Genomic DNA, 23,453 nt, shown 5'->3' with positions numbered 1-23,453 from the left:
CGTTTGTGGGTGAAAAGCTGTGCTGAAGCTCAATTTAGTACCCAAGGCCTGTTGCAACCCTCTCCAAAATCTGGAAGTAAATCGGGGATCCCGGTCGGAGACAATTGTCACAGGAATGCCGTGTAATCTCACTACCTCTCTGATATACAGTCTCGCTAACCGTTCTACTGGATCGGTCACTTTCATTGCCAAGAAGTGGGAAGATTTAGTTAGACGATCAACCACCACCCAAAGACTATCATGTTTCTTACGATTACCTGGCAACCCGGTCACAAAGTCCATAGAGACATGTTCCCACTTCCACTCGGGTATAGGTAGGGGTTGTAACAACCCCCCAGGCCGCTGGTGTTCCGCCTTGACTTGTTGGCATACCAAACACTTTAACACATACTCGGCCACATCCCTCTTCATGCCCCTCCACCAGAAGCTCTTCTGCAAATTTTTGTACATCTTAGTACTTCCCGGGTGTATAGCAAGTTTGGTGTCATGAGCCTCACTGAGTATCTCTTCTCTGAGTGTACAATCACTGGGAACACACATTCTGGTTTGAAATCTGAGTATCCCATCGTTCCCCATCCCAAAATCTCCCACTCTACCCTATTCCACTCCCTCCCGGATCCTCTGTATCTCAGTGTCCCCCAATTGTCCCTCTCTTATTTTCTGAACCAAAGTAGGTTGTGCCCTCAAACTAGCCACATATCTGCCATTGTTCCCCTCTTGAATATCCAATCGTTGCATGGCTTCCCGTATACCCCACTCCGACACCATCAAATGAGATAACACCCCAGTACTCTTACGGCTGAGTGCATCTGCCACGACGTTTCCCCGTCCCGGGTAGTACTTAATTCTGCAGTCAAAATCTTTCAACAGATCCATTCATCTCCTCTGTCGCATATTCAATTCCCGCTGCGTGAACAAGTACTGTAAACTTTTATGATCTGTGTAAATTTCAAATGTTTCCCCGTATAAGTAATGTCGCCACAGTTTTAAAGCATAGACCACTGCAGCTAGTTCCAAATCGTGTGTCGGATAGTTCTTTTCATGTGTCCTCAATTGTCGTGACCCGTACGCTATAACCTTCCCTTGTTGCATTAATACACAGGCTAACCCAACATGAGATGCATCGCTATATACTGCAAAATTACCCTCCCCCGATGGGATGGCCAATATTGGCGCAGTAGTCAGTCTATGTTTCAATTCCTGAAAGCTACTCTCACACCTTTCATCCCATTCGAACTTCACATTCTTCTTTGTCAGCTTGGTAAGAGGTGCTGCAATACTAGAAAACCCCCGCACAAACCGACGGTAATATCCTGCTAAGCCCAGAAAACTCCTGATCTCTGTGACAGTCTTTGGTCTTTCCCACTTTACCACCGCTTCTATTTTCATTGGGTCTACTGATACCCCATCTCTCGACACAATATGTCCCAAGAAGGTAATTTGATCCAACCAGAACTTGCACTTACTAAGTTTCGCATACAGTTTAGCTTTTCGAAGCATCCCCAGCACCGTAGTCAGATGTTCTGCATGTTCTCCCAAATCTCTTGAGTAAATTAATATGTCATCTATGAAGACAATGACATAGCGATCCAACAGGGGTCGGAACACCCGATTCATCAAATCCATAAACACTGCAGGCGCATTCGTTAGTCCAAAAGGCATCACTAAAAATTCATAGTGACCATACCTGGTGCGGAATGCTGTCTTGGCAATGTCTTCGGCTCTTACCCGTAGCTGATGATACCCCGAACGCAAATCTATTTTTGAAAACACTTGTGCCCCTTGCAATTGATCAAATAAATCGTCGATCCTAGGTAACGGATACCTATTCTTTATTGTCACTTGATTCAGGTCTCTATAATCAATACACATTCGCATGGATCCATCCTTCTTCTTAACAAACAGTACTGGGGCTCCCCACGGTGATACGCTCGGCCTTATAAATTTCTTATCCAGTAACTCTTGTAACTGTCTACTTAACTCCATTAGTTCTGATCTCGCCATCCTGTATGGGGTCTTAGAGATTGGTTGGGTGCCGGGCTGGAGTTCGATGGCGAATTCGACCTCTCTATTGGGTGGTAATCCCGGAAGGTCGTCTGGGAAAACGTCTGGAAAATCTCTTACCACTGGTATCTCTCGGAGTGTAAGTCTCTTATCATCGTTACCTATCAAACGTAGACAAAATTATAATCCATATACATATTCTCGCTAGCACATTTTAATATAACACTCATTCATTCATTGATATTTTTCTTTCCATACAGAAAGAGGTTCTTCGTTAGGCATCTTAAACACTACCCTCTTACGGAAACAGTCTACATGGGCACGTTGGACCGCAAGCCAATCCATCCCCAGTATTACATCAAAATCCTTAATGTCTAACAAAATTAGATCCACTTTTAACTTCCTCCCCTCTACATCTACCTCACAAGAATTAAACATCACATCCGTACATAAAGGGCCATTAGTTGGCGTAGATATGACTAACACTCGATCTAACACTCGAGGTTCTATACCCATCCTAGATGCAAACATAGGCGATACAAATGAATGTGTGGCACCAGGGTCAATTAGTACTTTAGCAGGAATATCTGAAATGTAAAGTATACCTTGTATTATTTCGGAAGTGGCGGCCGCCTCTGGCGCTGTGATGGCGAACACCCGTCCTTGAACCCACGGTCTACCCGGCTCCTTTGGCAACGGGCAATCACGCACAAAATGTTGAGTGTTTCCGCACCGATAACAGCCCCGCCCGCCGCTCATACATGGTCGATCCCCATGATTTCTACCACATTGGGTGCAATTTGGTTTACTCCGGGATACCTGATGACTCGGGGCAAAATCCGGTGCTACCCTCTGCCTTTTCTCTGTTTGGCCGGAGGGGGGTGGTGGACGTCTGTAACTGGACTCCCCTTTACTGTTCTCAACTTGTTCCTTATACAGTGCTCCCACCAACTGTGCCTTTTTTAACACCATCTGATATGAGGGTAATGCAAACACAGCCACTTGACGATACAGTTCAGACCGTAACCCTTTTTCGAATCTGCGAGCCTTCTTGGTCTCATTCATCATCACCTCGGGCGCGAACCGCCCCAATTCTATGTACCTCTAAGCATATTCTACCACTGACAATCTTCCTTGTCTCAGTTCGGCAAACTCTATTTCCTTCCGTTGTCTCAAGAAATCCGGAAAATACTCTGCATTGAAGGCTTCCAGGAATACTTCCCAAGTGACTGGGGGAGCTAGAGTTCTTCTTTTTAATTTCCACCAACGCTCAGCAGATCCTCTAAACATAAATGTAGCCAGTTGCACCTTCTGTTCAGTGGTCACTGTGATCACTTCGAATAATTTTTCGGTCTCCTTTATCCAGTCTTCCTCCACCAAGGGATCAGTACTCCCATTGAAAGCAGGAGGGTTTAACCTTCGATATTTCTCAATATTGCTGGTGTCCACCACACCCTGGTGAATCCCCGGTTGTGGGGCCGAGGCTGTCTCAGCCCGTAGTTCTCTATCTCTGATCACTGTGGCCAGACTCTCCACCACTCTACACAGTCGGTTGAAGTTTTCCTGTTGTACCCCAGGCAGTCCCGTATGGTTTACCGCTGGGCCAGGCGCGGGCCTCGGTTGTGTGGGAGGGGGCACCGCTTGATACGGGGGTGGCCCGTAAAATGCTGGGAGTGGTACCTAGGGACACCCAGGTGGTCGTTGTGGAATCCCCGGTGAGTCCCGCAGCCCCGGGACAGCTCCGCGACGGGGTCGGCCCCGTCCTTTCTTCGTCACCTCCCTTGATACACCTGCAGGATAGTTATACCAGTTAGTAGGTATACTTAGTTTTGCTCTGATACCAACTGTAACACCCCGTTTTTTTTTTCTTAACGGTGTACGATAAAGCACTCATACAACACAATACCGAAATCCATATTATTCCAACCATGCACAAGAGAAATTTGTCCACCTTCCATGTTCCAAATCAATTGTACATACATCTCCACCTCTACAACACATAGTAATACAATATCAAACATTCCTAGATATTCAATATCCAGACTAAACCATCCTTTCAAACTACTTTAATTCACAAACAAAACTTGTGCCCTATGGCACTACCGACGGGGCTCCGTTACCAGCCGCTCGGATCCCAATTCCGTCCTTACTCCACCTGTGAATGATGAGAAGTGAGTTCACATAACTCAATACGATAAAAATCAAGTTGTAAGTGTAATATGCAGTGACAAGAATTTTCAGAAATGTCTATATGCATTTATCCTACCCAACCCCAAACAACTCATAACCCTCTCCCTACACTAATTATCAAGGTCCTATTCCAAGGAAATAGCACGGCCAAACAACCCCACCCACCTAACAATCATCCATTAACTCCCGTCACCAACATCGGCGACTCATACACTCTTCCCCCATCTCCCGACCTCACGAGGCCACACACACACCCAACCACCTTCATTCCACGTCACCAATATCGGCGACTCATACCCATATCTCCACCTCTCGACCTAATAGGCCACGCACACACCCACACACCATTATTCTGCGTCACCAACATCGGCGACTCACACTCACTCCTCCACCTCTCGACCTAAAGAGGCCACACACACACACCAATACCATCGTCTCGCGTCACCAACATCGGCGACTCATACTCACTCCTCCACCTCTCGACCTAAAGAGGCCACACACACACACAAATACCATCGTCTCGCGTCACCAACATCGGCGACTCATACTCACTCCTCCACCTCTCGACCTAAAGAGGCCACACACACACACAAATACCATCGTCTCGCGTCACCAACATCGGCGACTCATACTCACTCCTCAATCTCTCGACCTCGTTGGGCCACGCACACACACAAACGTTTCCACCTCCCGTCACCACCATCCGTGACTCATGCACCCTTCTACCCCTCTCGGCCTTGCTAGGTCACACTCACATACATATCCCCTCCCTGCTCCACCAACATCGGCAACTCAACCCGCCCCTACCAACGGCCTCCAACTCTCCCCTCCCAAACCGCAAGCTCCCATCTCCCCTTATACCATGCTAGTACCAAGCGTTCTAACTTGCTAACTCCTACTGACCACATTACTCCCCTTCTCCCATCCAATCCCCCTCAAATCCTGTTTCCTAGTCCCCACTGCCGTACCTTCCAGCTCCCTTCCCTCTCCCACTGCCCCCTACCCGCTACCTCCCCCATCCTCCTGCCTCCTCCCGGTTCCTATACACTTTTGCCTACCTAGGGCGGTTAACCTCTCAGCTTGCACCGTTTCACGCCACATACACGCCCTCACCACCGTGCATTTCGGGGAAACACATCACCGCCTATTAGCGGCTCCCTCCACATCCCCACCCACGCACACACCACGCACACACCTCTTCTGTCCTCTCGAGTTTTTATCTCACCCGCGCCCCCTAGATTGTTCTCTCACATCCTCCTCACTCTGTTCTACCCGCACCACCCCCATCCTTCCCCACGGCTCCCCACACGCCTCCAACACCGCCATACTTTCCATTCCTTCCCCGATCACCTCCGTGAGCGCGCGGGACAACCCCACGCTTACGGCCTACCTTCACTGCTCCACTCCGTCGCGCCATTGCCGACACCGCAACCTGCAACAAAATTCTCTACACACACACACCACACCAAACAGCTCAAATTGTCACCGTACCTCCCGTTTCCATCTTCCTTCTTCCTGCCGGTCGCGTTGTCCGTCCACGGCCTCCTTCCCTCTCCCTTCTCGCTCCCCTCCGCCCCGACTCTCTCCTCTCTCCTTCTGGAACTTTCCTCTTCTTCTTCGTCTCCGCTGTCCTCCTTCCCTCCTTTTCTCTTTTTCTCTTTTTTCCTTTTCTTTCTTTCCCGACCTCCTTTTATACTCTGCCAGCCTACCCCAAAACGACGTCGTTTTCCTACATCCCAAAACGACGTCGTTTTTCTTTCTTTCAAAACGACGTCGTTTTTCTTTCTTTCAAAACGACGTCGTTTTTCCCCTCTCTAAAACGACGTCGTTTTTATTATTATTATTTTTTTTTTCTTTCTATTCTTTCTACTTTCTAGTCCTTACATGTTCTGCTAAAGAAACAAGACAATTAATTAGTAAAGACAGTCCCTAATTATAGCCATGCATACATGGAGGAAATCTAGACAGAACATTTGTATTACGTAGGACTAATATAAAAGTTATAAGTGATATTAAATCTATTAGTTTATAATTTGTAACTAAACTATACATGTAATTAATCTTTTATAATAAAAATATATAATATAAGATATTTATGATTTATTAATATATATATATAAATATCTATACTTTCATTATATATTCTCTAAACTTTACAGGTCGATATTAATTAAAACTTTTATTATCTACTACCAATTGTCATAAATAATTAAGTTTACTTATAAATTAATCTTTACATTTTCAAAATTTTTACCATAAATTCTATTTCTTAGCCCGTGTTATTTTTTTTATTAAGTTAATATTATTTTAGCAGTCACGTGATATTACTTAATAGTCAAAAATCATATAATTTTTTTCCGACTATGTATTCAATTTTTTTAAATAAATTTACTTAAAATATGTATATTTAATTATTTTTTTAAAAAACTTTCAAATTAATTCATTTAATTATTTTAACTAAGTAAAAGATTAAATCAAATATTAAATAGTTATGATTATTCTATTTTAAAAAAATTTAACTGTAATAAAATAAATATTTTATTATATTTGTGATAGTTTATTGATAAAGAAATTTAATTTAAGTATTGCGTTTGTTAAATATATAAATATATTAAATTAAATATTATAAGCGGATTACTAACTATACATGTAATTACTAAAATTTAAACTTTTGATTTTAAGTAATGTATAAAATTTTTAACTATTAAAACAGTATATTTTGGTTAATTTTAGTTAATTTATATAACAAAAAAGAAATGTGAGCATTTATATTTATTCTTTCCCTGTGCATTCAGTGAATATTTTCTCCCCAAATATTGAAGGACTGGAGAGATTCATTTCATCTCCTTCTTTATTTTATACTTTTAACTAATTTAAATCCTTAACAAATGGCAGGTGAGGCTGTAATTGTATAGCTGGACAAATGTACGACCCAACTACAATGACAGCAACTCAGACATGAACCCTAGACCCATCCCACTCAGTTTACACTCCCCATGTTCCTCTTTTAAATAAACTATCAACTTCTCTCTCTCTCTTTTATCTCTCTGTAAAACCTCTATTTTAATGAAGTTGTAGAACCCTGTTTCTGTCTCTCTCTGTCTCTGTTTTCTGTGTTTGATCAGGTTAATAATTGCATCTTTGTCCGGTCACCGAAATCCACCACCTGATTTCTCGGTATTGACTCGCTGAGCGAACTAGAATCCATTAATGATGGAGGTTGACCTTCGGGGTTCAGGGTTATTCCCTTCCTCTCTGTTTTTTAACAGAGGATGTGATAGTGGTGGTTACTCTTGGTCCGAGTTAAGTTCCACTTTTGGGTCTGAACTTGGTTCTACAGATACAGAGGGAGAGAGTAGTGAAGGAGAGGAACAGGATAGTTATATCGCCGAGTTGACTCGGCAGATGGCTCACTCCATGCTTCAAGATGATGAGAAAGAAGGAAAGGTAACTCAGTTTTTTTTTTTTTTTCCGCTCGGTTGATTTTGGCTGAGTGGTTAATTTTGTTAATGGGTTTTTTGCATTTTAGCCACTGGAGGTTGCTGGTTCGCCTCAATCGACTCTCCGGTCATTGAGTGGCTCGAGGCGGGAGAGTCCAGCTGACCCATCTCGAGAACTATCACCGCCGCCATTAACACCTATGATTGGAAGCTTTGAGAAGATGAAGATTAACGAAGAAAATCCCTCAAACAACCAAGTTGAGGGACTTTTTGGCAAACCCACTTCACTTCCTTCATCCGATACTGGATTCCAAGCCAGAAAATCCTTAATCGATAGTCAAATTCGAGCCTTTCAGGTAATAATCTAAACCTTATTTAATCATCTTCCTTGTTACTCTTTGCTCTGTTTCTTTTTTTTTTTTTTTCTGGTCCAATTTTTCCCTCTGTTTTAATTTCAGTTCTTGCAGTTACAGAGAATCAAACAAGAGCAGGCTCTGAAGCAGGGAGAAACTGGAAATTACAGAGCTTGTGTCGGTTTTAACAAAGATCAGAAGAAGGAGCTGCGTCCTTATCATGTTCCATGTCCGACACCATATTCCACCCTGCAAGAGCAACGGGGCAACAGCATCAACATCAACGAGCAATCTGAGTCGGGTATGGAGGCGGTTTTGCTTGGTGGGTCGAGCTCGAGATGCGGAACCGGCGTGTTTTTGCCTCGTGGAACTGGAACTCCTTGCGAGTCACGCAAGAAAACAGGTGAATTCTTGTTCTTCTCTCTGAAATCTTCTGGGGTGTGCTCTGTTTTTTCGCCATTGATTTTGATTCTCTGAATCTAGTACTTTCTTGGTGCCTCAGAAATTTGTACGGCAAGAAATTAACATAAATATATATATAATGTAAGGAAAATTCAAACACGAATCATTATGTTCTTGCATTAACCCATATTAGCCTAGATTTTTTCCCTTTAATGGGAACTTTTAGTTATATCTGTCATTTTTCATAAGTGGTAAATTTCTACTGTGGATTCAAACTCGTGGGGGGTAATAATACGTGCTTTTAATCATTACAAGACAATAATAATAGATTTACTCGAACAGTTATAATTTCAATATTGTTGGTTGTAATGTATTTGACTTTGGAATCCAAGAAGGGGATATATTCTGTGTTTCAATATTCCATTTTCATCAACTAAGCTTCAAGTTTAGTGGTGTTGTTTGATCAGTGTGTGGCTGGAATCTTCCCCAGTGGTCCACTGCTCCTAATCTTTATGTTGCTTTTCCCCAACCCAACATTAAACTTGTTTTTGATATTTTTGTTCTTAGATTTTGACAATACAACACACACACACACACACACATATATATATATATAAGAGAAAAAGTGTATCCCACTTTATGGATTATATAATGACAGACATTACTAACTTTATCAATACAGTTAAACCAATTATTTCTATTGTATTTTTCTAATGAATTTGTATTATGAATAGTATATATATATATATATATATAATATGTAATTAATACAAAAAAAATTTATCAAGACTGATTTTTGGGTTTATATTGGAAGGAATATTATGAGAAATGTGAAGTAAAGATTTTGGGTTTGGTGGTGGTCAGGATGTCCCACAGTTCTTATACCGGCAAGAGTAGTTCAAGCCCTTAAACTTCACTTTGACAAAGTGGGCAAAGTCCTCCCCTCAACATTCAACTCCTCAGAATTTACTCTTCAAAACAGTAAGTTCTTTTTTCTCAACAACCAAAACACAAACTCACCCTTTTCATTTGTCATTATTTCATATTGTGCAACCCTTTCGCCTGTGTTATTATAGTTTTGTTTCTTGCTTCTTACCATTTTGGTAATTTCGTCAGTAATTTTGTTATTAATTAAAAAATTAATCGTCAAATTTCTCTTCAGACGACCTAATCCTCAAAGCCGACGGATCACTTTCATTGTCACAAAGCCAGTCTTTGTCTAGGGCGCCATCGCAGCCGGTTAACCAACAAGAGATTAGTTTGCCTCAAGAATGGACATATTGATTTATAACAAGACTGCTTTTGGGTAATCAATAAAGAAGAAGAAGAAGAAGAAGGAGGAGGAGGAGATTCACGACAGAGTAAAGAGAGGAGTGTCAAAGCATTTAGAGAATCAAGAATGAGTTTGCAAATTGACATTTGTGAAAGCATTTAGAGAATCAACAGAGTAGTAGCAGCAGCAAAAAGATAGTTAAACTTCAGAGCAGATAAAGTTTAGAGAGTTTTTATGTGCCTTCCTTTTTTCAATGAAATAAAGATGAGGGTTAAATTTAAGAGTAAAGAAACAAAAAATATAAGTGAAATTTTGTAGGGAGGAGATCAAATTGGGCATTGCCGAATAATAGATTCTTGTAATTTGTCATCAGCTTTTTGGATATCTCTGAAATATGTCCTTGTGATGAATAACATATATATATATATATATTATAAATAAACTTTATATTTTCAATTTTTATGGGATTTCTTGAACTTAACAAACAAAAAAATGTTGGGTTTTTAATTAATTATATGGATTTTTATGTAAATATTTTTAGATATAAAAGAATATCAAATTAATTTATTTCGATTAAAGTAATCTAATAAAATTTAAATATATTGAGATCAAAGTATTATTTATAATTTTGTAATGAGTCAAATTAGTAATAATAAAAATAAAAATTATAAATGTACGGTTATGATTTTTAAATTACACATAAAATTTTCTATTATTATCTCATCATCAGAAATAGAGAGAGTGAGAGAATTATAAAAAATTACGTACTAATTTGAAAGTTCAATTATAGAACGTGTTGTTTTTTTTCGATTCAGAGGTAGATCTCTTTAATTTGATATTAACACGTAGAATAAAGAAAAATTATATAATACTAACGATTAAAATTAAAATTTTTTATTAATGATTAAATTATTTAATTAATATATATTTTTTTAAAAAAAATTAATGAGTTTGAATATAACTATTTTAAAAAAAATTATATATATATATATGTGTGTTTTCAGAAATAATATTCTCCAATTTTTGGCCGCCCAAATGAAATGAAAGTGATGAAGTGATAAATTGACACGCTTCACCAAACAAAACAAAAAAAAAAAGCTTGGAATTATTCCTTCTGGCCAAATTGGTACATTTTATTTTATTTTTATTATTAATTTAAAGGAATAAGGAATATTTGCGCCGACTTTTATTTTTTTTTTTAAGAATATAAAATTAAAACATGCTTTTAAATTAAACTTATTCCTATCCACGAAAAGTAAATTCTGCTCAATATTATATGTACATTTTGTCACTAACCATAATATCTTATTCCCAAGTGTAACTAATTATTATTATTATTTTTTTAGAGAAATCACCTACCTTATTATATATATATATATAAAGTATATAACAAATTAATTAGGATCGAGTCAAGTATGGTTTTTTAAAAATTTAAATTTCAAAAATTATTTTATTGTATCAATTAAAAATAAGTTTAAGTTTGAACACCACTGATACGGTGATCTAGTGATTAAATTCTTGATACGTCATTCAAATGTTGCAGGTTCAAATATTACTGATGATACATTAATTATTAGATCACCGTATTAGTGTTATTAAAATTTTAATTTTTTTTTTATAGTAATCAATAAAATTGGATCAATTATTATAGAAATTTATTAATATATTATGAAAAATATATACCTTATTAAAAATAAAAGCAAGAAAATTTAAAGTTTTTATAAATTAAAAAATATATATTTATATATCGTTTTTAGTCAATTTGATAAGTTTTCTAACTTATAAATATATATATATATATATATTTCAACTTATTTATGTAAATTTTATGAACATATTCTTTCAATTAATTATTTTTTTATTACTTTATGAACACTGTAAGTCTTCAAATTTCATCCACTCGTGGAGCTAAAAAATTAAACCCAAATCAAACTTATCCACCAGACGTTGACAAACACATAATCAATTAAAATATCTCAAGTGATTCGGTATCCAAATATAAAATATATGTATACACACACATTATATTCATATATATGTATATATATAATGCGCACATCTTTATCTCAGACAGCTTCAAAGATTGTAACTTGGGGATGAGTAGGTGATATATATCTCGTACCAGATACGCTGTGCCCAAGAACACACTGTCAATGCTTCAAGATTCAACAAAATCAGCAAATGGGTTGATGTCTCATCTTATCTTCTTCTAACCCCACCTTCTCCCTTATCACCATCAACAAATAGCCCATCCCAATCATCCCACTTCTTCACTATATCCATACATATACTTACATGTATACCCACACACACACACACACACACACACACACACGTGTATATGTATATATATATGTATATGACCATGTGATAAAGGGAAATGAAATGAATTTCAAACGTACCTATGAATGGTGGGCTTAGATGTTTGTCGCCATTCCAAGCAAAAGCCCATTAAGTCCGGGGATTTGTAGTTATAATCAAATTTAAGAGGGTATTTTTGTAAATTTATTCATTTTATAAAAACTATATTATAATTATATGCAGACGTAATCCCTAATTAATTATTGAACTTCCGTTTGGTTAGTTTCTTAAATATTAATTAATTTCTCGTTGACAAAAGAGGATTCTATATCCATAGCTTGGTTCATGCTTTTTCTTCCATAAAATCTTTAGATTTCAGCATGATCCTTGTCCTAATTTTGTTATTTTATATATATATATATATATATATACACACACACACACACATACGTACATAACACATATGTTCGTTCCTTTGGCTCCTGACAATGTCAACGATCATATATATATATCTATATATATATAATAGTTTTATTTTTTTTTAAACTTCAAAATATTTTATTTTTTTAATTTAAAAATAATCATTGTCACGTGATAGATATAATATGTGTATACTCAGTCATATCTATTTTTTTTTTATTATTACCTATCTTATATTTAGGTTAAATACACATTTGTTTAACTACTTTTATTTTATAAGTGATTTTTTTTTCTATAATTTGTTTATTCCTTTACGTAATATTTTTTTCTCGTTTAATTCTATTAAAAAAATATTTAGTAGTTAATAAATAAAATAATTTAATATTAAAAAAAACATTGCAACACATTAAGTAAATATTTTAAACTTAAACAATAATATACAAGTATGTTAGAGATACAAAAAATAATTGAAAATATATAAACATGACATAAAAAAAATATATATATAAGACATGTGTAACCTTTATTCGTATGTGTAATTTTCTCACTCATACTCGTTTTAATACTCTTTAATCTTAATAGCATATATATATATATATATACATATATATATCATAACATATCTTTTCACTAAAAAAAAAAAAAAGAACATTCACAAACTTACAAAGTTTAAAATTAAAGAAGTAGCAAAAAATAATTATTCACTTTATATAATGTTGTATTATTTCTAACATTTCTAATCATTAAAATGATTTTTTCGAGTAGTTTAATATGCATTATTTAAGTTTTTTGGTGTAAAATTTGACGATAATATTTGTTTTTACGATTTTTTTTTTTAATGATAGCTTTGATAATTTGGAAGTTTTGAAATTTTATATTGTGTTTTTTTTACTATTTATTTATTACCTATTTAATTATATATATTTTTATTATTTTAATAATAATTAAAATAAAAAAATAAATAATAATTGAAAAAATAAAATTAGGTTGACATCAAAAGCACATTCTTGTTGAGTTATTACCCAACAAACAATAGTTTTTGTCTTTCTGTTTTATCTTTTCTTCTGCTTTTCTCTTCACCTTTTTATTCAATGCCAGCTTGACTTACAAAATTCTCAAGTCATTACCCAATACAGAATAGAGATCCTTTATGTATGTATCCGTGTACGTGTGTATATATATATATATATATGTTTAGAAAAGTAAGAGGAGTACGTGTATTTACATATACACTTTTTTTTCCTTTACTCATCTTTTGTGTAGTAATTTATGGCTTTCAATTTCAACAAACTCTAGAGAGATGGATAGTGTAACGTCCCTTTTTTTTGTGTGACAGTTCCGATTATTCTATCAGTATACGTGGCATAATATACATAGCATATTATACATCATCTCATAAAAAAGGGTTTAATGCAAATCATTTAAATTACTGAATATATTGTATATCTATCAATATAGTAACTTACAATTTTACAAGTTCTCATTTTAAATGAGATATTTTGTAACACCATAATTTATTATTATTATTATTATTATTAGAATTATTATAATTTTATTTTTATCTTTATAATTGATTTATTTAAGTAATAATATATGGTTTTAATTTAGTTTAATTTAATTTAATTTAATAGAAATAAAAATAATAATAATGATAAAAATGGGTAAAATTATTTTTGGGGTTTAATTGAAAATAATTTTGAAAAAAATGGGTGAAAATTCGAATTCTAGAGGTGTTTTTGAAAAAAAAATCGGAAATCGGAGGGTCAAAATGTAATTTAGAAAAATTACGCTACGTCAGCAGCTCCGGCCAACCAGGAAACGCCACGTGGCAGAGACACTGATGCGGGAAGGCTACGTGGGCGATCCGCGTGCGCGCGATCAGACGGCTGGGATCCGTTCCCGCGCGCATGAACGGTCCAGATCAAACGCGCGTGCGGACGGTGCAGATTGCACGCGTGCGGACAGTCAAGATTGAATCATGCACGGACGGCCCAGATTGCATTGCGATGGACGGTCCAGATTCATTTCTAATTTAATCGCGATCGGACGACCTAAATTGAATCGTGATGGACAACTCAGATAAAAATGAGAATGTTATAAATAATCTCATCCACACTCAACCCCAAACCCTAGTTGCCAGAGCCCTCGACGGAGAAGACAGTCCAGCCATCGGAGGAACCAACCACCGCCACCCACCGCCGCAGCGGAGCACTTTTCGATTGCCAAACGAGGTAAAATTTCTCCCATTGGCTCGAATTTCGATGCTGAACCCCCCTGTGGCCAAATTGGAGCCAAACCACCGGCCAATTGGTCAAAAAATGTCACCGAAGTATAGCGGCGACGCCGCGAGTTTTTTCAGTTTTTCCCTCCGATGATGCCCTTCCCGATTCCTGTTCGATGTAATTTTTACACTACTGTGACCACCGTCATTTCCTCTACAGGTTGACCAGAGCAAAACACCAAATCGCGACTCGCGCCAGAGGAGCCGCCGCACCCGAGAGCTCCGTCGCCGGTAAGTCTTGATTTTCTGTATTTTTTTTACCCACCGAGGGCCCTGCGTGTGTTTTCTCGCAGGAACTGGTGCTAGTTTGACTGAATTCGACCGAAAATAACCAACCCGAGGTGGATCGCCGCCGCCGTCGCCGAAGCATGGTGGAGTCGCCGTGTCAGAATTTCAAAATTGGCCGAGGAGGCCCTGGATTTGATTTGGAGTTTTTTGGGGACATGTGTAGGTACCGGAAGTGTATTTCAGTTCTCGGAGAAAAATTCAGGGAATCTAGGGACTGCCCGTAGGCACGGTGAAAAAAATCGATTTTAGATTTCGAATCAAGTAAGGATCTCTCACCTTATTTCCTATCACAGTATTAAAGTCTAATAAATGATAAAACGGTATTTTATGAATTCATGGATATGTATAATTAATTAAGGTTGCTAATGGAATCCGAATCTGATATGTTTTTCAGTCAGTTCCTGTTTGATTTATTTTACAGTCTAAATGCAGTGTAGTATCTGATTTGTTTATTCTGTGGCTTCGTAGGCATGATTCACTGTTTAATTCATTATGATTTGATTATTGTAAACCCGATGTTATGTTTGCCTTATTTGGTGTTCGTTACTGGTTTACATATTCATGTTTGATTGGGTAATTGAGACTAAGAACAAATAGGAATGGGATTGAGTTGATAAATGGATAGGTTAACAGCCTCACTAGACATCTTGGGAGATGGTGGACGGACCGGGTCCATAGGGGACCCTACCGGGAACGTTGTCCCTCATACCAAACAGGGTATGAAGATTTTAAATATTTTGGCGCTCATACCGGACGGGTCACTTCACCCTCATACCGGATGGGGTATTGAAGTTTATTATTTTAGCACCCATAACGGACGGGGTATGGAGATGACCCTGGAATTAAGTTGTTAAAATGAATGGTTCACGTGTGGCGGGAACTCCTATGGATCCCCATGGATACTGGTAGGCTGGTAAAAGAGGAAATTTGTTGCTTGATGATTGAAATATTAAAAGCATGACATGTATTATGTTACAGAGTGCATATGATTTCATGATATTATAATGTTATTGTTTTCATAAATTGTTTCATGAATCTCACCGAGGTAAGTGGAAAGTTAAAGGTTTTATTATCGATAAATGAATTTGTTATAAATTATGCTCCATTGGTCCTTTTGGTTTTCTACCAACCTTTACTTCTGTGACAGTGAGATAGTGTGACATCTTTACTGGACTAGTGTAGCTCATTTCTTACTTAATCATTTCAGATCAGGAGAACTTGGTTCCCGAGCCCGTTCCGCAGGAAGACGACGAGTAGATGCCTAAAGATTTTATAGTTTTCCTTATAGTATTCATTTCTAATATTTACTTTAGTTAGTTTATTCTTTCATACGTTTAATACGTTTTGGTTATTGTATAAGGGATGTTAATCATAATATTTTATTTCGTTTCCGCACTTAAATTTTTTATATATACGTTTTCTTTTAATTTCCGGGGCCGTTATATATTTGCTACTAATTATCTAAATATTTCGTTTTCCTATCCATACTCCTTGATCCGTCATCTGTACTCGCTTAGTTCGGAAGTATGTAATTTTGGTCCAGCTTCCGATACTATATCATTTGTAAATGATAGTTAATGAGTATACAAAAACTCAGTAAAATAAACTCAAATCATATACAAGGTCTGGCAAGCCAGTTAAATGCCAACTCCTCCCTCCCCCCTAGATCTCCACTTTCATTGGTCACGCCATATTTCCTACCCATACCCTTTTCCTCTTGTTCACCTACCCCTATTGTAACCACATCATCTCTTCAAAAAGAATCATCAACTCTCCCATTTATTACCAGGTGCGGTCATCCTATTAAACCATCTCAATATTTCCCATGTACTTGTCTACTCGACCTTGGCTCGGCCACTCACCCATATATTCACTCCCAAGTAAACGCCCCCCACAACGGTCACCAATATCGGCGACCCCTACTTGTCACTACTCGACCCCCAACTGGCCACTCACTCATAACCTTATCCATTTCTTCCATCACCAATATTGGCGATCCAACTCATCCCCAATCTCATCAATCCACGACCATAAAATGGCCACACACTCACACCGTTATCTTCCCGAGAACCCTTAAATCCGTCACTAATATCAGCGACCCCATTCACCCCCCCAACACCAACAACCCACAATAACCAACATCGGCTTATTCAGTCACCAGCAATACCACCAGTAGAGTTATATAATATCCGCAACAATAGGTCAACAACACACATTCACGCATAATCAACAAATACAAAGAACAGTTCATACAAATATACATGTTCAAAAAGAACATAAACTAACTCATACTAACATCCACACACATATTGTTCAACAGTATTCACATATACCCTCATTATCCCCATCCTATGACTTAATTATGTACTCATCTCATCTCACTGTATCACTACCTCTTATCCTTCTCAATTACCCCTCCCGGACCATACACACCTACGCTCTCTCTCATTTATATATCTCTCTCTCTTATCCCCTCCAAATGTCCCTCTCGGCTACTCCCTCATATTAGTATAACTCCCTCTAACTCTCACTGTCATCCCTCTCTTTCCACTCCTTCCAGTATTCCCTCTCACTCACACTTTTATCTCTCTCGCTTAACTCATTCTAATGTTCATCTCGTATTATTCCCTCTCACGGACATCTTCCTCTCACGATTTCCCCAATGATTTCTCTCAAATTGCCCCTACATTCACAATCACTGGTGTTAGTCCACTCTCAGTCGTACCTCAGAGGTCCTTAAATCTCCTCCCTCCTTGGTGATAAAATATTCACCTATGCGTTTATTCTTTTACCTTTTCTAGCCCAAACTCTACTTAATTGGACTTCCTCTCTTGGTGTGGACGATAAACGTAGATACTAATATGGAGTCATACAGTCTTCCTTCGCACTCCCGTTCCTAATTCCTGCACGGTTTCATCACACGCTCGCCTACCAGATTTCTCCTTCCCTATTCACTCTCCTCCCGACTCCCTATGAGTCGTCCTTCCTGTTACGACGTCCTAGCTTCTCCGTTAATCCACTCCCTCCCGACTGGAGTCCAATTCATCAATATATATTTCCAGATAAACATTTAACCATATTCTGCCATTTTTAAATGTTTGAAGTTTAAGTTTACAATACATCCTGTCTTCATCATACTCCACATCCACGGCTCGCTCATTCACCTTAATCGTCTCCTCCTCCTTCTCTGGTTCTCTCTCAATCCTCGACCGACTGCCTCATTTCGTCTCATTTCGTTTCTTCCTTCTCTGACTCCCTCTCCAATATCTATCGACTGTCTCCCCTTTTCTTTCTCTTTTCTCTTTTCTCTTTTTGTTTCCTTTTTTTTTCTTTTTTTTTCTCTCTCCTTTTTATACTTACCCTCCTAAATATCATAACCGTCCATTCTATCATTTATATATATATATATATTTATTTAACTCAATTATTACAAATAGAGCCAATGAATATTTCTCCAAACAAACAAATTGATCGGATGCACCAATTTTAACACATTCTATTATAGGTAAGTAATTAGAAGAGCATTGTATGAAAACATCTTAGCAAGCCTATAGAAACACCTCTGCACAGGCAAGAAGAAATATATATATATATATATATATGTTTAACTTATAGTTTCTTAATAATTTAATAAAAATGGTCAAGTCAAAAGTTAAAGAGAGGATTTGCCCACAGGATTATTATTTGTTGCATCATTGGAGAAGTAGTTGACTTTTATTTTCGTATTGATAGTTTATGAAAACATCACTCTTTTTTTTTTTTTTTTACGAAATAATAAAACTACAAAGGGAGAATTAAGATAAATTTTTAAATATTTTATTAATTAAATAACACATAAATTATTCATAGCGAAATATAAAAAATATAATCTGACTTGAATTTATCATTTTTTATAAAAAAATAATGTATAAAATATAATTTAATTTTAAATTCATAATTTTTTTATAAAGAAATAATAGTACAATATTTGAATTACAATATAATGGTTATTGAAGGTATACGAAGAATGTGATCAGAAATTTATAATAAAGTCCGACTACAACGATCAAATTGATTATCTTCGTGTATAAAAATACTAAATTATTTAATATAAAAAATTTAAAAATCATTACAAACTTCATTTTTTTTCTCATCTATTTTAATTTTTGAATTATTATATGATAATGTTTTAACTTTTTGTATATAGAAATAAAAAAAATAGATTAAAAACGATATCTCTTATGTTAATGAAATTAAATAGACATTAAATGAATAGAATTGAGGTATGACTGTAATATAATTATAATGAAATAGAGTTATTTTGAAAGTTCGTATAAAATGAGTCACGAAACGGAGCCACTTCGAGGAAATTACAAGATTTAAAAACTTTTTCGAAAATTACGAAAAGAAGAAAAAGAAAAAAACTTCACACATTTGAATTGAATTTTCGTCGGACATTAATGTTTATCATGTGGTCCATAATCACGCCAATACTTGTCTTGGAAAATGAAACGTAACCACTAGATTGTAGATATTTATGTTTCCCCTCAAATTCAATAATTCAATAATCAATAAATAAATTAAGAAAAAAATATACCCTTCTAAAGTAAAATTGAAATTTTTATTTATTTTTTCCTTAAATTGTGAATAAAATATTTCAATTTTACTTACAACCAAAATATAAGCACAACCATTTTCTTTTTATTAAATTTAATTGGTTTTTTTCTTTATATCAATTTTAATATATAATTAAAAGATAACATATTGTATTTTGAAAGAGAAAAAAAAAATTAAATTAATAGATTTGAAATAATTAATAACTCAAATGTAAATATTATAAAATTATGTTATAATTATTTATATTAATTAAGCTATCATACTAATATAAGAATCAAACTACAAAATTAATTAGAATTTTAATGTGACAGAGAGCAAATAATTTGAGTAAATTAATATTCAAAGTTTTAACATAAAGTAAACGAGCATAAAATTGAAATGTATTAATTGCCAAATCAAATATTTATTAGTTTTTAATTATTAAAAACTAATATTTAAAATTATAATATAATAAATAAATAATAAAATAAATTGGTATTACAAATTCAAACACATGAATTCTTAAGCCAATTTATGAACATCAATATTTATTTATTTGCATATATATATATATATTTTTAGATGTACAAAATACCTAAAATTAAAATGACAAACGATTTTTGATAATGAAATATTCCCAAGCACAACATATTCATCACGCTAGAAAATTTATTCTTTAAAAACACAGAAAAGTAAACAGAAGATCGAAAAATCAAAACCCATGGAAACTGCTTTAAACTCAACAAGACATTGGTGGAAGATGAGAGTTTTTTCCATCCCTATCACCTTTATTGAAAACCCTGCTGCCAAACAGCAAGAACCCGAGAGCATGACCCGCAACCGCAACCAAGAAAACTCCGCCATTAAAGGACATAACGGCAAGCATCACCATATAAGCCAGACCCATTCTCAGCGCGTGCAACAGTGTCTGAATCAGACCGGCGGAGACATGACCCGATCCCGGTTTAATCAGCCGGCAATGCGAGAGCCACTCGACCAAAACGGAGAGCACGAAGACGACGACCAACGACAGAAAATACATGCCGGAGCCTCTGGTTCCCGGCCAGTGAGTGAAGAGAACGGTTGCTTCGTTGCCCCAATAGAAGCTCATGTGCATCATCATCTTCTTATGACCCATCCCTCCGGTTCCGGTTCCATTGTTCGCCATGGCCGACGACGGTGGCGGACCCATGTCGTGCATATGGCCGTGATCCATGTCCATATTAATTGGGTTGAATTTGGATAGATTTTGGGGAGTGGGGAAGAGGAGATGAGGTTTACAGGTTACGGTGACCAATGGGAATTGAAAAACTGATCGTACAGTGGTAGTAAAGAAGAAATATGTGTATGTAAATGTGTAGTTGTACTACACGACAGTTTTGACAGTACTCTATTACCACATATATATGGAGGAGAGACGTATGCGGGCTGTAAATCTCATCAAATTTGAATAAAAATATAAATTAAAAACAGCAAAAAATATCGAAGGGTATAATCGTCAATTCCTAATCACAAAAAATATAAATTTTTATTGTTTTAAAATAATTTTGCAACGGAAGAGAGTTGGGCGGTAAACATGTATGTTGTCATCAAATAAATGTGTACGAGGGCTGATATGTAATTTGCAATTTTGTTTTTAATTTCTTTTCTTTTTATTAATTAAGAGATATATTCATATTAATTATAATATAATTTTTTATCGAATAAATATAGAAATAAAACAGTTTATAATATCTTATTCAATTAAAAAATAGTTTATATATTTTGCTAAGCTAATAATTCCCCTAATTTTTTAAAATTATAATTGTGTTTCTTTTATAGACCAATATGATAAATTCACTTATTATAACGAACTCAGGAATTTAAAAAAAAAATGTATATAAAGAATATAAGTGCGGAAGCGAAATAAAAAGGTTTTAGTTAATATTCTTTACACAATAACTTAAATGTACTAATAATATCGAAAATAAGTCATCTAAAGAAAAATACTGGAAATGAAAGACTATAAAATAAACTAATAAACATCTAGGTAACTACTTGCTGTCTTTTTGTAGATCGGACTCGGGAACCAAGTCCTCCTGATCTGAAATGGTTAAGTAATGAATGAGTTACACTACCCCAGTAAAGACATCACACTATATTACTGTCACAGAAGTAAAGATTGGTAGAAAATAAAAAACAACCAATGGAGCACAAGTTTCAAGTAAATTTATTTATCAATAATCAAATCATTTACTGTCCACTTACCTCAGCGGAATTTATAAAAACGACCCATGAAAACAATAACATCATAGATATCATAAGTTCATACATAATATGTAACATAGTACATGACATACTTTTATATTTCAATCATCAAATAACAGTTGCCCTTTTTTCATCAGCCTACTAGTATCCATGGAGATCCATAAGGGTCCCCGCTACACGTGAACCATTCCCTTGACAAACTTAATTTACAGGACCGTCCTCATACCCCATCTGGTATGGGCACCAAACAATAAACCTCTATTCCCCGTCCAGTATGAGGGTGAAGCGGGCCGTCCTTATACCATGTCTGGTATGAGCGCCAAAATATTTAAAGTCTTTATACCCCGTCCGGTATGAGACAACGTTTCCGGTAGGATTTCCTATGGACCCGGTCCGTCCACTATCTCTCAAGATATCTAGTGAAGCTGTCAACTTATCCATTTATCAATTCACATGCATTGTCTATTTTTTTTTCTTAGTTTTCTGTTTCTCACATAATCATGAATACTTAAACAAGTAATGAGCATCCAACAAGGCAAGTATATCATCAGATTCACAAAATCAAGTCATACTGAAGTAAACAGTGATTCATGTATTCAAAACTATAGAATAAATAAATCAGATACTATACTACATTTAGACTGTATAGATAATCAAACAGGAATTGACAGAGAAATATGTCTGGTTCAGGTCTCCATTAGCAACCGTAATAATTATGTATATCTATTTAATTCATAAAATAAAGTTTTATTATTTATTAAACTTTAATCATGTGATAGGAAATAAGGTGAGGGGTCCTTATCTGATTTGAACCCGAAAGTCGGATTTTCACTGCGCATACGGGCAGTCCCTAGGTTCCTTAAATTTTTCTTCGAGAACTAAAACACGCTTACGGTACCTACACATGTCCCAGATAATTCAAAAATCAGACCCAAGGCCTATTCGGCCAATTTCGGAATTCCGGCACGGCGGCTTCGCCGTGCTCCGGCGACGGCGATCCGCATCGGGTTGGCTGTTTTCGACCGTTTTTGGCCAAATTCAGCCAAACTTACATTGGTTCATATGAGAAAATACCCCTAGGCCCCTCGGTGGGCCGAAAAAATACTGAAACCGAAACTTACCGGCGGCGGGGCTCTCCGGTGCGGCGGCTCCTCCGGCTCGAGTCCCGATTTGGTGTTTTGCTCCGGTGAACCTCTAAAGGGAGGAACGGTAGTCACAATGGTAGAAAAATTACATCGAACGGGAATCAGAATGGCCTCATCGGAGGCAAAAATTGAGAAAACCTGCGGCGGCGCCGCTAGGCTTCGGCGGCATTTTTCGGGCTATTGGCTGGTATTTTTGCTCTGATTTGGCCATAGGCGAGTTCAGCATCAAATTTTGAGGCAAGGGAAAATTTTTTACCTCGTTTGGCGGCCGGAAAGTGCTCCGGTATGGCGGCGGTCGGCTCCTCGGCGGCTAGACTGTCTTATCCGACGAGGGCTCTGACGGCTAAGGTTAGGGTTTGAGTGTGGATGAGATTATTTATAACCTTTCGCTTTTAATCTGAGGTATCCATCGCGATTTAATCTGGACCGTCCGATTGCGATTAAATAGGAAATGAATCTGGACCGTTCATCGCGATGCAATCTGAGTCGTCCGTGTGCGATTCAATCTGGATTGTCCGTACGTGTGCAATCTGG

At 36.6% G+C, this 23,453-nt stretch overlaps 2 protein-coding genes across 3 annotated transcripts; one reads left to right on the top strand and one right to left on the bottom strand.

The window, feature by feature from the left end:
- Positions 1-7,100: 7,100 nt before the first annotated feature.
- On the top strand, positions 7,101-10,034 carry LOC110812217 (G patch domain protein). Of its 2 annotated transcripts, none has more exons than XM_022038936.2 (5): positions 7,101-7,641; positions 7,724-7,990; positions 8,093-8,390; positions 9,254-9,370; positions 9,552-10,034. In XM_022038936.2, exons 1-5 carry the CDS (start codon positions 7,405-7,407, stop codon positions 9,671-9,673), a joined length of 1,041 nt encoding a protein of 346 aa, XP_021894628.2. In that variant the 5' UTR covers positions 7,101-7,404; the 3' UTR covers positions 9,674-10,034. The 2 variants fall into 2 exon arrangements, with proteins under 2 accessions (XP_021894628.2, XP_021894629.2); XM_022038937.2 differs by having other exon boundaries at positions 7,105-7,641; positions 8,102-8,390.
- A 10,089-nt stretch (positions 10,035-20,123) lies between these two features.
- Positions 20,124-20,908, bottom strand: LOC110812164 (copper transporter 6). Its single transcript, XM_022038860.2, has one exon. The coding sequence runs from the start codon at positions 20,747-20,749 to the stop codon at positions 20,267-20,269; it is 483 nt and encodes a 160-aa protein (XP_021894552.2). The 5' UTR covers positions 20,750-20,908; the 3' UTR covers positions 20,124-20,266.
- Positions 20,909-23,453: the final 2,545 nt, after the last annotated feature.

This window comes from Carica papaya, chromosome 2 (assembly GCF_054855325.1).
Source record: "Carica papaya isolate Zhongbai chromosome 2, ASM5485532v1, whole genome shotgun sequence".
Taxonomy (NCBI): Eukaryota; Viridiplantae; Streptophyta; class Magnoliopsida; order Brassicales; family Caricaceae; genus Carica; species Carica papaya.
Note: the sequence above shows the minus strand (reverse complement) of the source record. Positions and strands in the feature narration are given on the sequence as shown.